Source organism: Suncus etruscus, chromosome 4 (assembly GCF_024139225.1).
Source record: "Suncus etruscus isolate mSunEtr1 chromosome 4, mSunEtr1.pri.cur, whole genome shotgun sequence".
NCBI lineage: Eukaryota > Metazoa > Chordata > Mammalia > Eulipotyphla > Soricidae > Suncus > Suncus etruscus.
The window spans coordinates 46,244,482-46,258,136 of NC_064851.1; the positions used below are offsets into that span (position 1 = coordinate 46,244,482).

General features: G+C 48.2%; 1 protein-coding gene across 2 annotated transcripts in view; it reads right to left on the reverse strand.

Moving 5' to 3' along the window:
• The window catches only part of BCAR3 (BCAR3 adaptor protein, NSP family member), a 144,575-nt gene that overhangs the window by 19,327 nt on the left and 111,593 nt on the right, over positions 1-13,655 (reverse strand). For both annotated transcript variants that reach the window (XM_049772199.1, XM_049772200.1), the window contains 3 exons: positions 10,068-10,510; positions 7,496-7,599; positions 5,097-5,731 (listed from right to left, as the gene is read on the reverse strand). In XM_049772199.1, coding sequence (XP_049628156.1) covers positions 5,097-5,731; positions 7,496-7,599; positions 10,068-10,510 — 1,182 coding nt within the window. The remainder of the gene's footprint in view (positions 1-5,096; positions 5,732-7,495; positions 7,600-10,067; positions 10,511-13,655) is intronic.

The following is a 13,655-nucleotide window of genomic DNA, read 5'->3' on the forward strand; positions in this document are numbered from 1 at the left end:
CTGAGCCTGCCAGGAGTAATTTTGGAGAACAGAGCCCTGAACGCTGCTGGGTGTGACCCAAGAACAAAAACAACAACAACAAAAACCACAGCCTCCCCCAACCCAACAAAAATCCCCCAACTGGCTGGTCCAATGGCAGTGGTTTATCAGAACTTATTAACGTTAGTATCACAAAAGTTGGTATATAACACCCACCCTGCTCAATTTGACTGACAATAAAAAAAAAATCCCCCAACAATGATAGAGCAACCCACACGCCTCACCACCACTTCCTGCACTTCCTGCCATCGGAACCAGCACATGGTGCTGTCTGCAGCTTGGGAGATGCTGCCCACATTCCTCAAAGAGCTGCTCCCATGTGACCTTCAAAGCTCATTCCAGGAGCCAGGTATATGGTACAGAGTGAGAGATCCTGGCTCAGTTTCTGGTACTACCCACCTAACCCCTCTCTACTGCATTTCCTGCCCCCCACCCCAGAACCACTGGGACAGCTATTGAACTGCTGAGAATCACTAGGAGGAGCCCCAGGCTTCCTGAGCATCATTTGTGAGGTGACCTAACCCCTTTCTCCCATGTTCAAGACCCTACCTTAGACACCTTAGAGGTGTCACAGCAGAGCATCCCCCAACTCCCCACTACACACCTGTGTTCTGAGGTCCTGCATCCCTGTCCTCCTGCCTCCCTATGCCTGCAGCGGGCACCTCTGTCCAGAGATCAGGGCCTGGCCTGACTCAGTGTCATTCAACTCAGGCTGAGGAGGTTACACTGCAAACAGTCATATGGCCTGACTGGGGCCAAGCATGCTACAAAGGGCTTCACTTGAGCTGTGTTCACACTCCTGGGTGGTCTATAGGTGGAGAGGTTGAGATGCAACTGTGTACCCTATAGCAAAAGTAAAGGAGAATAAGGGGGGGGCGTGTCTTTAGCACTAAATCTTCCTGAGTCCAAGTGGGAGCAGGGCCTGACACTATTCTCGGCACCACATGTCACCCTGGAGGCTTCTGAGTATATACCCTGGACTCTGGGAACCAGGGAGGAGCAGCATGAGGGCCCCAGATATGCTCGTCCAGTGCCTGCTTCTAGCTTTCTGGTTGCCATCTAGTCATAACTGCCTTGAGAATAGGCAACAACCTGAAAGAGGCTGGTGGGGCCAGCTCTCCAGCCCCAGGCCTGAAGCCAGGGGTTCCAGGAAAAGAAGAAGGAAATGGTAATGGTTTGAGGAGGAAGAAGAGGAGGAGGAGGGGGGAAGAGGAGGAGGAAGAACAGATACTACCAGGGTGCAGGCACTCAGGTCCTATTCTCAGATGCCATGTGGAGGCTCTTCCAGGGAGAAGATGGGAGTATTCAAGTGACAAGAGGAACAAATAAATGTAAGGAGAGAAACAGGTGCTGGTTTTTCACTGGTGTGCCAGTGAGAAAAGGCTCCAGATCCCCATGCAGAGGCTGTGCTGGCAACTCACCACCTTGGTCATCACCAAGTTCTAACTAAGGTTGCAGCAGAGGACTGGGTTCCCTCCTGAGGCTTGAAACACCAGGGCTGAGCTTCCACAGGCACTTCCCTCATGGACAAGCACATAGATGCCCACTAGGCCATAGTCTCCAAGTCAGAGCCCAGGATGAGGACAGGAACCTGCGATCCTCCAACCAGTGTCCCCAACATAGTGGGAGAGCATCGCCTTCTTCTTACCCTGGAAACAGACCTTCTCTAAGCAAGCAAAATATCCCCCTGTTGTACCAGAGGCTGTCACTGCCTCCCTAGTTCACTCCATCATAATCTGGATGGTGGTTATCACCAACTTTGGGAACCACTGCTCTAAAATGATGTTTTTTGTTTGTTTGTTTTGGGGTCACACCCGGCAGCCCTCAGGGGTTCCTCCTGGCTCTATGGTCCTGGAAAGCTCGGGGAAACATATGGGATGCCAAAATTCGAATCACCGTCCTTCCACATGCAAGGCAAATGCCTTACCTCCATGCTATCTCTCCAGCCCAGGACTATGAATTCTTTTGTTTGTTTGTTTGTTTGTTTTTGGGTCACATCCAGCAGTGTTCAGGGGTTACTCCTAGCTCTATGCTCAGAAATCGCTCCTGGCAGGCTCAGGGGACCATCTGAGATTCCAGGATTGGAACCACCGTCCTTCTGTATGCAAGGCAAACACCCTATTTCCATGCTATCTCTCCGGCCCCTCTAAAATGATGTTTTTTACAGGTAAATTATCTGACCCCTTATGAGCATTTCCTAAAGACAGAGCATATAGATACATACCCCTCCCAGACTGGGCCACACAACAATGAGTGGCCCCCAGTCCTGCTTTTCAAGGTATCTGTTTAATATAGTGATGACTGCATATACAGGCGGCTCCCATGTGAATATACCCTCATAAGCACAAATTGTAAATACCAGCATCTATGTGCTGACCAGGGATAGACAATATCTGCCTACTGTTTCTCACTGTTTCAGGCCTCCTGCCAGCACCCTATTGGCCCTATGTGCCCACAAGCACATGGGCACACCCTGGAGGAAGGTTCAGGGAGGGATTTCCTGTCATGATTCATGAGCCAGGAAATTTACTCAGGAAAACCCAATTCCTAAACAAACCCTGACCTTTGAGGAGAATGGATCTCGCTGAACTAGAAATGCAGAAGGCCAGGACATAGGGGGAGGATCATACTACTCAGAGCAGGGCCGGGACTGTTCCAGACATGGGCCACACGCACCAGGGATATCTCAGGAATTGGTATTTGGTCTAAGCTGCACAAATTTGAAATGAAATTCCAGTTAAAAATAATAATGGAGGAGGGCCCGGAGAGATAGCACAGCGGCGTTTGCCTTGCAAGCAGCCGATCCAGGACCAAAGGTGGTTGGTTCGAATCCCGGTGTCCCATATGGTCCCCCCGTGCCTGCCAGGAGCTATTTCTGAGCAGACAGCCAGGAGTAACCCCTGAGCACCGCCGGGTGTGACCCCAAAAAAAATAATAATAATGGAGGGGCCAGAGCCATAATACAGCATAATACAGCAGGAGGGTGCTTATCTTGCATGCATCCAACCTGGGTTCCATCCCTGGTATCCCAGACAGCCCCCTGAGCATTGCAAGGAATGATTCCTGAATGCAGAGCCAGAAGCTCTGAGCACTACTGGGTGTGACCCCAAAATCAAAAAACCGAAGAAGAAAATCAATGTAAATGTATGTTCAGCTGCAGGAACAATTATGAGATGTTTTCCACTGAGGGCAACAGGATATGAGCTGTTTATCCACCTGTGTCATTTCTGCCATAAATATAGATAAACATGCATATACTCTATGTTGCTATTTGCTGAGCAAATGTTAGTGACGGTGGTCACTGGGCGAATGGAGTTTGTACAATTTTATTTCCTTTCTCTTCAATGTGTTTTATTATTTTTCTCTCTTTCTAGTTTTATTTGAATTTAAAGTTTAAAGTTGACAATTTAAAGTTGTAATTGTACTTTTAGTTTTTCTAAAACTAGCAAGTACTGCTTGTTAAAAAAAAAGTAGCTTTAGGCAGTCACCATGTCTGCATCCAGCCACCTTCACAGACTCATTCTATTCACATAAAAAAAGATTAAACCAAACCATGAAAAATTATGGGTACACTGGCTATGCAGCTGAAAGCTAGCAATCTTGGGAGGAGTACATAGGCCAACTTCCTACCCTGCCGAGCCACACCTGCTGTACCCATCACCCACAATCTATGCTTTGCCACTCTCCTGTTCTCTGCAGAGATACTAATATGACCAAAAACTCCTGATATACTGGTCTTTGGGTTGATATTACCAGAAATTTTTTTGGAGTGGATATGGGTCCCCTCCCCCATGCCTTCTTATACTTCTGGAAGACCTGGCAGCTGAAAATAATCCCTGCAAAAAGTAGCAGTATCAGCAATAGTGCTTGGAATTCCTGGACTGTGAATACAGCCACACAAGCCCATTTTTGTTTAATACTGTCATTCCTGTAGGAACACACCAACTTAGATGCCAAAGTTTCTCTGAAGCCACCTAATGTTCGGAAACAAATAAAGTAACAGAATAGTCAACTAACAACAAGAGCTTATTAAATCTACCAATGATTTGGAGCCGGAGAGATAGCACAGTGGTAAGGCATTTACCTTGCAAGCAGTTGACTCAGGACCAAAGGTGGTTTGAATCCCGACATCCCATATGGTTCCCCATACCTGCCAGGAGCAATTTCTGAGCAGTAACCAGGAGTAACCCCTGAGCATGGCCGGGTGTGGCCCAAAAAAAACAAAAATAGAAAAAACAAATCTACCAATGATTTAATGACCTCATGGAGATACAATAATTTTCACAAATTTGCTTGTCATTGTTTTTTTTTTTTTTTTTTTTTTTGGTTTTTGGTTTTTGGGTTACTCCTGGCTGTCTGCTCAGAAATAGCTCCTGGCAGGCACGGGGGACCATATGGGACACCAGGATTCAAACCAACCACCTTTGGTCCGGGATCGGCTGCTTGCAAGGCAAACGCCGCTGTGCTATCTCTCCGGGCCCACCTTTGTTACTCTTAAGGTACATTTCTCCCCATAATCTATTGCCCTCTAGACTGTACATTACCAGTCTTGGTGGAGTTGAGGCCAGTAAGATTTCTTTTTCTTTTTTTGTTCCCCCTTACTTTTCTTTGAGAGGGGGGTTAGACAATATCTGGCTGCCTCTGGGGTCCACTCCCAACTCTGAGTTGAATGGGTATGAAGAGGACCACTTTTAGACTGCTTAAGGGTCTGATCTTGAAAAATCTGTCCCCCATGAGCTAAACTTTTAAGTCAGCCAGGCCGGAGCTCATTGAGGAGGGAAGGAATGCAGCTGCATATATGGCTCTAGGACCTGCCGCCATCCCTCTGCCTAGGTAAATACATTCCACAAAGCTTCTTGTCTGAACAAAGGTTGTCCTGGGTTATCTTCAGGCCTTTCCTCTGAGCTCAGCACTCAGCATATTTCCCAGAGGCTGATATGCACCCCTCACCTCCCAGGGTGCTAGAATGATGGGGATGCTTTTTGTCTGTTCACTTAAAGCAGGCCAATTTCCAGGGTCAGAGAAAGTGTGGGGTGGGGCTCTAGGCTTACACTCACCCTGCAGTCCATGCTCAGCATGTGGCGTGCGATGACCTTGGGGTCGTTGTGGAGGAACACCTCCTTTGCGTGCTTCAGCATGGCTGTCTCCAGGGGCTTGTTCTCCGGAGGCAGGAGCTTGGATCCAAAGTCATTGGGCCGGAAGGAGGAGGCCGTTTCCAGAAGTGGGGGTACAAACGACCCTGGTGCCTCCTGTCCCTGGGCCCCCCAAGGCCTCGTCCTATCCTCATCATCAAGGATCGAGTAGTTGGTACCAGAATTCCGGGGACCCGGCGTCCCTTTTTGTTTGGCAGTCAGTAGCTCTACATAGCTGTCCTGGGTCGAGAAGGGGGATCTTGTAGCCCTATCACAGCCCACAGCAGAGGTGGCGTTCAGTTCACAATAGTTGATCTCTGTGTGGGGCCAGGTATATGGAGAGTGGGGAGCCTTGAGGCTGGGTGCTTTACAGGGTTTTGGGGGCGGCTTAGGGCACAGCTGGCTGTCTGAACCCCTCAGTGCTTCTCCTGGCCTGGCGTCCGAGGAGACTCTCCGCACCACAGCTGGGCTTAGAGTGGGCTCACTGCCCGTCCGGAAAACGGGTGAGTTCGGGCAGGGGCTTATGTCTACATTTGGGGATTGAGGAGGCAGCTTACAACCTGTGGATGAAGAGAGTGGAGAGTCAGGAAATGCTTAGCTGCACACAAAGGGACCTCAAAGCAAAACTCAGCAGCCTGCTGGGCCAGAGCAATAGGACAATGAGTCAGCTCTTGCCTTGCATGTGGCTGACCCAGGATCCATCCCCAGCATCCCAAATGGTCCTCCAAACCAGTCAGAGATCGTCCCTGAGCACAGCCAGGAATATGCCTTGATCATCACCAGATGTGCTCCCAAAACAAAACAATCTTGGTAGTATGCACAGCCTCTAGCTTTATCCTTCACTCTAAGAGAAAACCCCTAGACTGTTCCCCCCAAACCCCTATCCAGAGTGACCTACAAGAGCTACATAGTGACCTACATAGCACTACAAGAGCTATGCTGGTGCCACTTCACATAAGGAACTGATTTTGTTCCCTGGACTGCAGACTTCCTTGTCATGTTATGGTCACAAGAGACTGCTACCATAAAAATAGGGAAATGCCATGAACTTGGAGGGCAGTAAGTGGCCTAACCTTGCCCTGAGAAAGAGCAGAAAGGATCGATTCTTTCTCAAAGCCTAGCGATACCCAGCCAACATTCAGAGATAGCTAGAGAGCCTGGAAAGGGAGGAAGGGCCACTGAAATGGACTCCCAAAGGGCATCTGGAAAGTGACCTTCAGTTCCAAACCAGATCAGTTATGAAAACAATGGAAGGCCTCTGTGTCCCATGCACAAAATTGCTAGGTCTCTCCACATTTCACATTCCCTCACTCTGGTGGCTGTGAAGCAACTGAAAGGGGAAAGGGATGTCTTTGAGGACAGCTGCTCTGTGATGAGTCTCAGGACAGTTACCACCAACTTTGCCCTGATTGGTGACCAAGGGAGCAAAGGCATCTGCATGAGAATTACTCAGTGAATAAGCTCAGAATCCAAGAACCAGAGTTAAATTTCCACTTTGGCCACTGATCAGATGGCGAATATGGACAAGCTACTTAAACCTGTGCTTGTGTTTTCTCAGCTACATACCAGGGAGAGCCATGACTGATGCAAAGACTGGTTATAAGGGGTGAAAGTCAGCCCAGAGACTGAAGTGACAGTACAGCAGGCAGGGCACTGCTTGTCTTGCACTTAGCTGACCTGGGTTCCATCCCCTGTACCCTATATGGTTCCCAAAATCCTGCCAGGAGTGATCCTTGAGTACAGAGTGAAAAGACCTGAGCACCATGAGGTGCATGCGTGCGCACACAACACACACACACACACACAACCCTAATCAAGCACTTGCCTTATAACATACCTAGTCAAACACTCATCTTACATACATACACACACACACACACACACACACACACACACACACACACACACACTAGTCAAGCACTCACCTTACATGTGGGAGTCCCTGAGCTTGATACCTAACACTGAAAAATAAATGAGAAGGAGCCAGGAGAGAACACAATGTGCTGATGTATATACTCTACATGTAGAAAACCCAAATTGGATCCTTAGAACATAATCCTCTAAATACCACCACCACAGGAGATCCCCAAGCATCTCCTGATGTAGCCACAAAGCAAAAATAAAAGTTTAGTTATATCAAATAGTTAAAAAGTAAATAACAGGCAGTATACAACAAGGCATGTTGCCCTGATTAGAACCCAGATGCACAAATCCCAACTCCTCCAGCCTGCAGGAACAGGCGATCCCTGAGTGGTGCAAGGAAACCAGGCTGATAGAATCCAGAGCCATGCCGTGTGTCCCCAGGAAGTCTTCTGGGCACCTACCGATGGGAAGGCAGCTTTCTGACTGGTGAGCTTTGAGGGCTAAGGCTCTTCTGTCCTGCATGTGATCCAAACAGGCCGGCTGACTGCCACTCTTCTCTTTATTTCTGAAGCAAAACACAAGTGATGCAGAAACACACTGTGAATATGCAGACCTTCAGGAGCTTCATGGGATGTTCTCCAGGAGAGAGCAAAAGCAGTCACAGAGGAGTATCTCCAAGGGGAGGAAACTACTGAAGGGGCCACAAGCCTTGCCATCCACTGAGCAGAACTGGGAAAGCTTTCAGGACAACATCAGGAACATCGAAAAAACTTATAGACTCAAGAGGAACCCTATAACTAAGGTGTTCCACCCTCCCCACACCCCCCCAAGCCTGGGCGTGATGAAGCTGTGGGGCCATACTCACTTCAAAAGCTTGCTCATCTCCTGGCTGCTATGGGGAACCATGCAGCCAGACAGCAAAAGGATGAGTATAACTACCTCACAGGAGCAAAGCAGTACCTAACTCTGGACACCATTTCTCAGCGTCCTATCTATCCCATTCCAACCCAGGCCAGAACATTTTCTAACAAGTGCCAAGAAGTATATTCTCTTTTCTGCAAAGAGACAGCAATGCGTCAGCCAGGTTGTGTTTAATGCATCCTCCCACAAGCTTATGTTACAGAAATTGCCAAGTTCTCTCCTACCTTTACAAGCCACAAAGAACAGAGAAAAAAATAAGCCGAAAAGAAAAAAAAAAAAAGAAGAGAAAGCCCAAACCAAAAAGCCACCCTCCTGCAAAAAAAAAAAACAAAAACAAAAAAAAAAAACCTCCCAGCAACAGAGAAAGGCTAGCAATTCCAGAGAGGGACAGAGGGCAAATTCCAAAGGCAATGGCTCCTGTAAGGTGTCTCAGCAGAGATCACTCGTGGTGGTCAGGCGCCACGGCCCAGAACCTCCGCCTGGAATGTTACCTGGCCAAGACACACCTTTGCCTGTGGCCAGAGGCCAGCCAACCACCGGGCCTGACGTCAGGAAAGGTACAGTCACTGAAGGGCAACGGGGCAGGGCAGAGCCAGAAGCCGTCTTCATGGGGCACTGCCCCCACTCCAGCTACTGGTGGAGCTCCACTTTCAAAGGGCAATCGGAAAAGAGGCACTGACTTAAGACGGTTCTTAGTCTCTTTTTTTTTTTTTTGAGGGGGGGGCCACACCCAGCAGTGCTCAGGAGTTACTCCTGACTCTATGCTCAGAAATTGCTCCTGGCAGGCTCAGGGGACCATATGGGATGCCAGGATTCGAACCACTGCCCTTCTGCATGCAATGAACCGCCCTACCTCCATGCTATCTCTCTGGCCCCTGTCTTTCATTTCTTATCTTTAAAAAAAAAAAAAAGTAGTATATTCTGACAGTATGAGCCTTCCTGCCCAGTAGCTCCACCTCTGGCAGGGACCATATGTCCTGGCTCTGATTAGGACAGTGTGACAGTGACCCAATCCCGAGAGAAACAAAAACCCGTCATTTCTATTTTAAAAGGGTCTGAAGTCCAATCTTACCATGAAAAAGGAGACTTTGGGGGGTGGGGTTGGGCCACACCCAGAAGCACTCAGGGGTTATACTCCTGGCTCTGCACTCAGAAATCATTCCTGGCAGGCTCAGGGGACCATAGGGAATGCCAGGGATCGAACCTGGGTTTGTGCAAGGCAAATACCCTATTGCTGTGCTATCTCTCCGGCTCGAAAAGGAAACTTTTAAATATCCCTCTCAGCTCTTTGCCTTCCAGAGAACAGTGATCAGCGTTGGCCAGACCTTTGCTCTGTGCTCACACTGTTCTGAGCACTTTGCCTGTGGAATCCTCATAAGGGTGTGTGTGTGTGTGTGTGTGTGTGTGTGTGTGTGTGTGTGTGTGTGTGTGTCTGTCTGTCTGTCTGTCTGTCTACAGTCACTGCCCAGGCTGCTCTTGGACACTGATTCACAGGTCACATCTTTGTGGCCTCTCTCTCCAACCCCAGCCCTTCATTAAGGCCTTGATTATATGGCAGGGGCATCTTCCTATAAGAGTCCCTGAAAGCCCAGGCTATCAGTCTCTAGATTCTAGTCTCATAACTAAATTGTTTTAGGCCACTCATGCCTGGTCCCCTCACCACACCTCTGAAATCCTTTCTCTCATTTGCAGCATCTATTCACATTTTCCAGACCTCACCCCAATGCAAACCTAATCTTGCAAAGTCCTTCCTGCCAGTCTTGCTTCTGTCCTTCAGCAAGAGCACTTTATTTGATTTTGCAACTGATAATTCATTGTCCGTGACAGCATCCAGGAAGACTCATCCTTCTTTCCTCCATCCCTCCTTCCCTTTCCCCTACTCTTCTGTCTCTCCCCCTGCTTCCCTCCCACCCTCCCTCCCTCTCTCCCTCAGTGCCTATCAGGGACTAAACACACCTCCTACATGCAGTTTCTTAAGTCCATGGAGCCTCATCCCTAGCTCCAGCATTCTTTAGTGTTTCTGCAAACCGAGGTGAGTTCCTTGTCTGCTTAGGTCTGGGTCACCCGTAGCACTCTGGGAACCCTCACCCAACCTGGGAACCCCCAACCCACCTGAGGAGGTTTCCCCGGGGTGAGCTCTCCTCTCGGGCCTGGCCACTGCCCAGCGTGAGGCTCAGTCTCTTGGCCAAATCTGGCCTGCTGTCCGTGAAGCTACCTTCCCGGGCTAGGCCCGCGGAGGTGCCATACTGCTCCTCCAGCCACCGCAGGGGCACTGTCCTGTTGATGGGCTGGAAAATGATGGCTCCACTCTGTTGCGAGATGGGCCGGCGGTTGCCCACGTAGCAGCGCACCAGACCAGGGATGGAGTCGAAACTCTCCGTCTCAAACTGGTATTGTACGCGACTGTAGGCCTCACTGAGCCGCAGGATCGTCCGGTTAATCTTAAAATGCTGAGCCAGATTCTTCCACTGACAGGTGAGGACGAAGTTCCCCGGGCTGGAGAGAGAATCTCGCACCAAGAAGTCACCATCTCTCTGTACAAGGTTTTCCGATACCTTTGGGGCCACATAATGAGTGAAGGTTAGCAAGGGCAGGATCACACTCCTTTGATTTTTATCAACTTATTGATTTATTTATTTTGTATTTTGGATCACACCATCCTCAGTGTGCAGGGGATCCTGCAGTGCAAGAGTTCAAAGCCCTAGGCTCTCTCATGCATGTACTCCTGGCTCTTTTATTTTAATTTTATTTCTTTTGGGCCGCACCTGATTGTGCTCAGAATTTACTCATGGTAGACTCAGGGGAACCACATGGGATGCCAGGGAGCAAATCTGGGTCAGTCTTATGCAAGGCACATTGTACTATCTCTCTAGTCCCAGTTATATTCTTTTTAAAAGTGCTTTTCTCAGGCCTAAGAGATAGCACAGGGCTTAGGATACATCCCTTGCATAAGCTCAACCAGGCTTTGATTCCCAGCCCTACATGGTTCCCGAGCATCAGGAGGTGTAGTCCTCTGGGGACTGCCAGGTAGGCTCAGGTAATCCATGGAACACTGCCAGAGGTCCCCATTCCATCACTAGAGAAGCTGCACACACTTCCCTCCCACCCCCAGGGCAGCATTTCTCCTTGCTTTGCCCAGCTCTAGAAGACAATGGTCCTTATTCTGTTGGTTTCCTTAGTCAGTTCATTCTCTTTGCAAGCACCAAAACTTATTTCTTCATCCCAGAGCCACTCCTAACCACCTATTATGTGCCTACTCAGCTGGCATTGGGCTAAGTATAGGGAAGGAAGCTGACTGAAGCAATGTGCTCCCAGGCTTGGTTTGAGCAGGAGCTTTTGCTCTGGGAAGACGTGAGCACAGTGGTTAGGGGTGGTGGTGGTGGTGGTGGTGTGCAGCACAGCAGATGCTGTGGAGAGAGAAGAAAACAGAAAAGGAGAAAAATGCTATGTGTATTTTTGTTTGTTTGTTTTTGGGGTCACACCCGGCAGCGCTCAGGGGTTACTCCTGGCTCTATGCTCAGAAATCACAATTGGCAGGCTCAGGGGACCATATGGGATGCCGGGATTCAAACCATTATCCTTCTGCATGCAAGGCAAACTCCCTATCTCCATGCTATCTCTCCGGCCCCGCTATGTGTATTCTTTCTAAACAGGAGGGTGTTGGGAGAAGATGAAATGTAAGCAGACCTAAAGGAGAAAATGAGGCAGAGAATAAAAAACTAGAACAGCAGTGTCTGGCAGAATCAACTCCCTGCAAGCAAAGGAAGATGATGGCTGGGGTCTCTTTCATCCTGGGAGCCATCTCTTGCAGAAACCGGGAGTGTGGGCTCTGGGAAGACTGATGCCACTGAGAGGCCTGCTGTGAGGGCTGGTTTGGCCATTCATGGTGACTGAAGGATTCAATGGCTGCATACATAATATAGATGATGGACAGGGCAGTGTCTGGAACACAGTAGATGCTGCTTGATTACTAATTAATCACTAATTATTGACTGTTGATATTTATGGCAAAAAGAGAACTGTCCATCCATCCAGCGCGTGGTGATTCCCACAGCCACACAACCACACAGGGATGGCACAAGGACTTGATTCCCCCGCTTTGGCAGTTACATAATGTCTCTGCAGCTCAATTACATTATCTGAACACGGGATGACATTCTACAGAATAGCTACAAAAAATGTGAAGGAGTGAAGTGTTGAGTCCAATACTATCACCATCAGCAGATTCAGTGATACAGTACATACAGCTGAGATGGAAATGTATGCTTACTGAGCAGAACAAGGACAGGGATGGCGATGATAGTCCTCAGTTTTATAAACTTTGACTTTCTCCGGGACATCCCAATCATTCTCTTAAAAGAGTATGCTACCATGGTTACTTTCAAAGTGCCAATATGTCTTCTATATAGGTTTACACATTCTGCCTGGGGAAATAATTATAGGTCTGAACATAGTAATTATCTTCAAGTATGTTAGTGGGAGTACCCAATAAATAGCGGTGCCTGCAAACAGTGTGCATGTAGATGACGCAGAATGGTATGGGGGAATATTTTATAGCAGGAGGAAACCCCCAGGGTGTATCATTAAACAAGGGAAGAAGCCACACAAAAGTATATGTGGTATGATTGCAATTTGATTTCGAAAAGTCAGGGAGATTATATCTATATATATGATTGGCTCCAGGAAGGAGAATTTGAAGGAGCGTTTAATTTTTTCTTCTATTTTGTTCATTTTTTCTCTACATTAAAATTTAAGTTGAGAGAGGGAAAGAATGAAGGAAAGAGAGAGAAAGAACAAGGAAGAAAGAAGGAAGGAAGGAAGGAAGGAAGGAAGGAAGGAAGGAAGGAAGGAAGGAAGGAAGGAAGGAAGGAAGGAAGGAAGGAAGGAAGGAAGGAAGGAAGGAAAGAAGGAAGGAAGGAAGGAAGGAAGGAAGGAAAGAAGGAAAGAAGGAAGGAAGGAAAGAAGGAAGGGAGGGAGGGAGAAAGAGAGGAAGGAAGGAAGGAAGGAAGGAAGGAAGAAGGAAGGAAAGAAAGAAAGAAAGAAAGAAAGAAAGAAAGAAAGAAAGAAAGAAAGAAAGAAAGAAAGAAAGAAAGAGAATGAAAGATAGAAAAAAGAAAGAAATTCAAGGCTAAAATAGGAATATTTCTTTGCTGGTGTTGAGGACTCTAACATTAATCCAAACCCTTTCTTCTAGCTCACAACAACCCATGCCCTATCCAGGGAGAGTGGGCTACTAGAAAACCAACCCCAGAGATATTTCATACTTTAATTCTGCACTCATTTTATTTTCCAGTTTCTATACCATTAAATAAATGACCTTCGTGGCACTCAACAAAGACGACCACACATTCTAGGCTGGGAGGTCCTGTGGCCAGTACAATCATTCCCCTGGTTCCCCACTGGAGCTGTAGCAGATCGAACAGGGAATCATTTCTGACCACCACTCTGGTCTGTGCCATCTGCCCGAATCACACCCTCTCTGCACCTACAGGTAAGCCCTAGCCTGAAGAGGAAGCAAGCACCAAGGGACCTAAGGCTGCAGACAGCAGGCCCAGCAGTTCAGGCACCCTGCCACAGCCTAGCCTCACATCACTTCCAAGTTCCCTCTCTGCATACGCTCTTGCTCAGGATACAGACACCGAACACACATTTTTCCACATCCCCTTCGGGACAAGTGGAATTGCACTTTGCCTTCCTGCC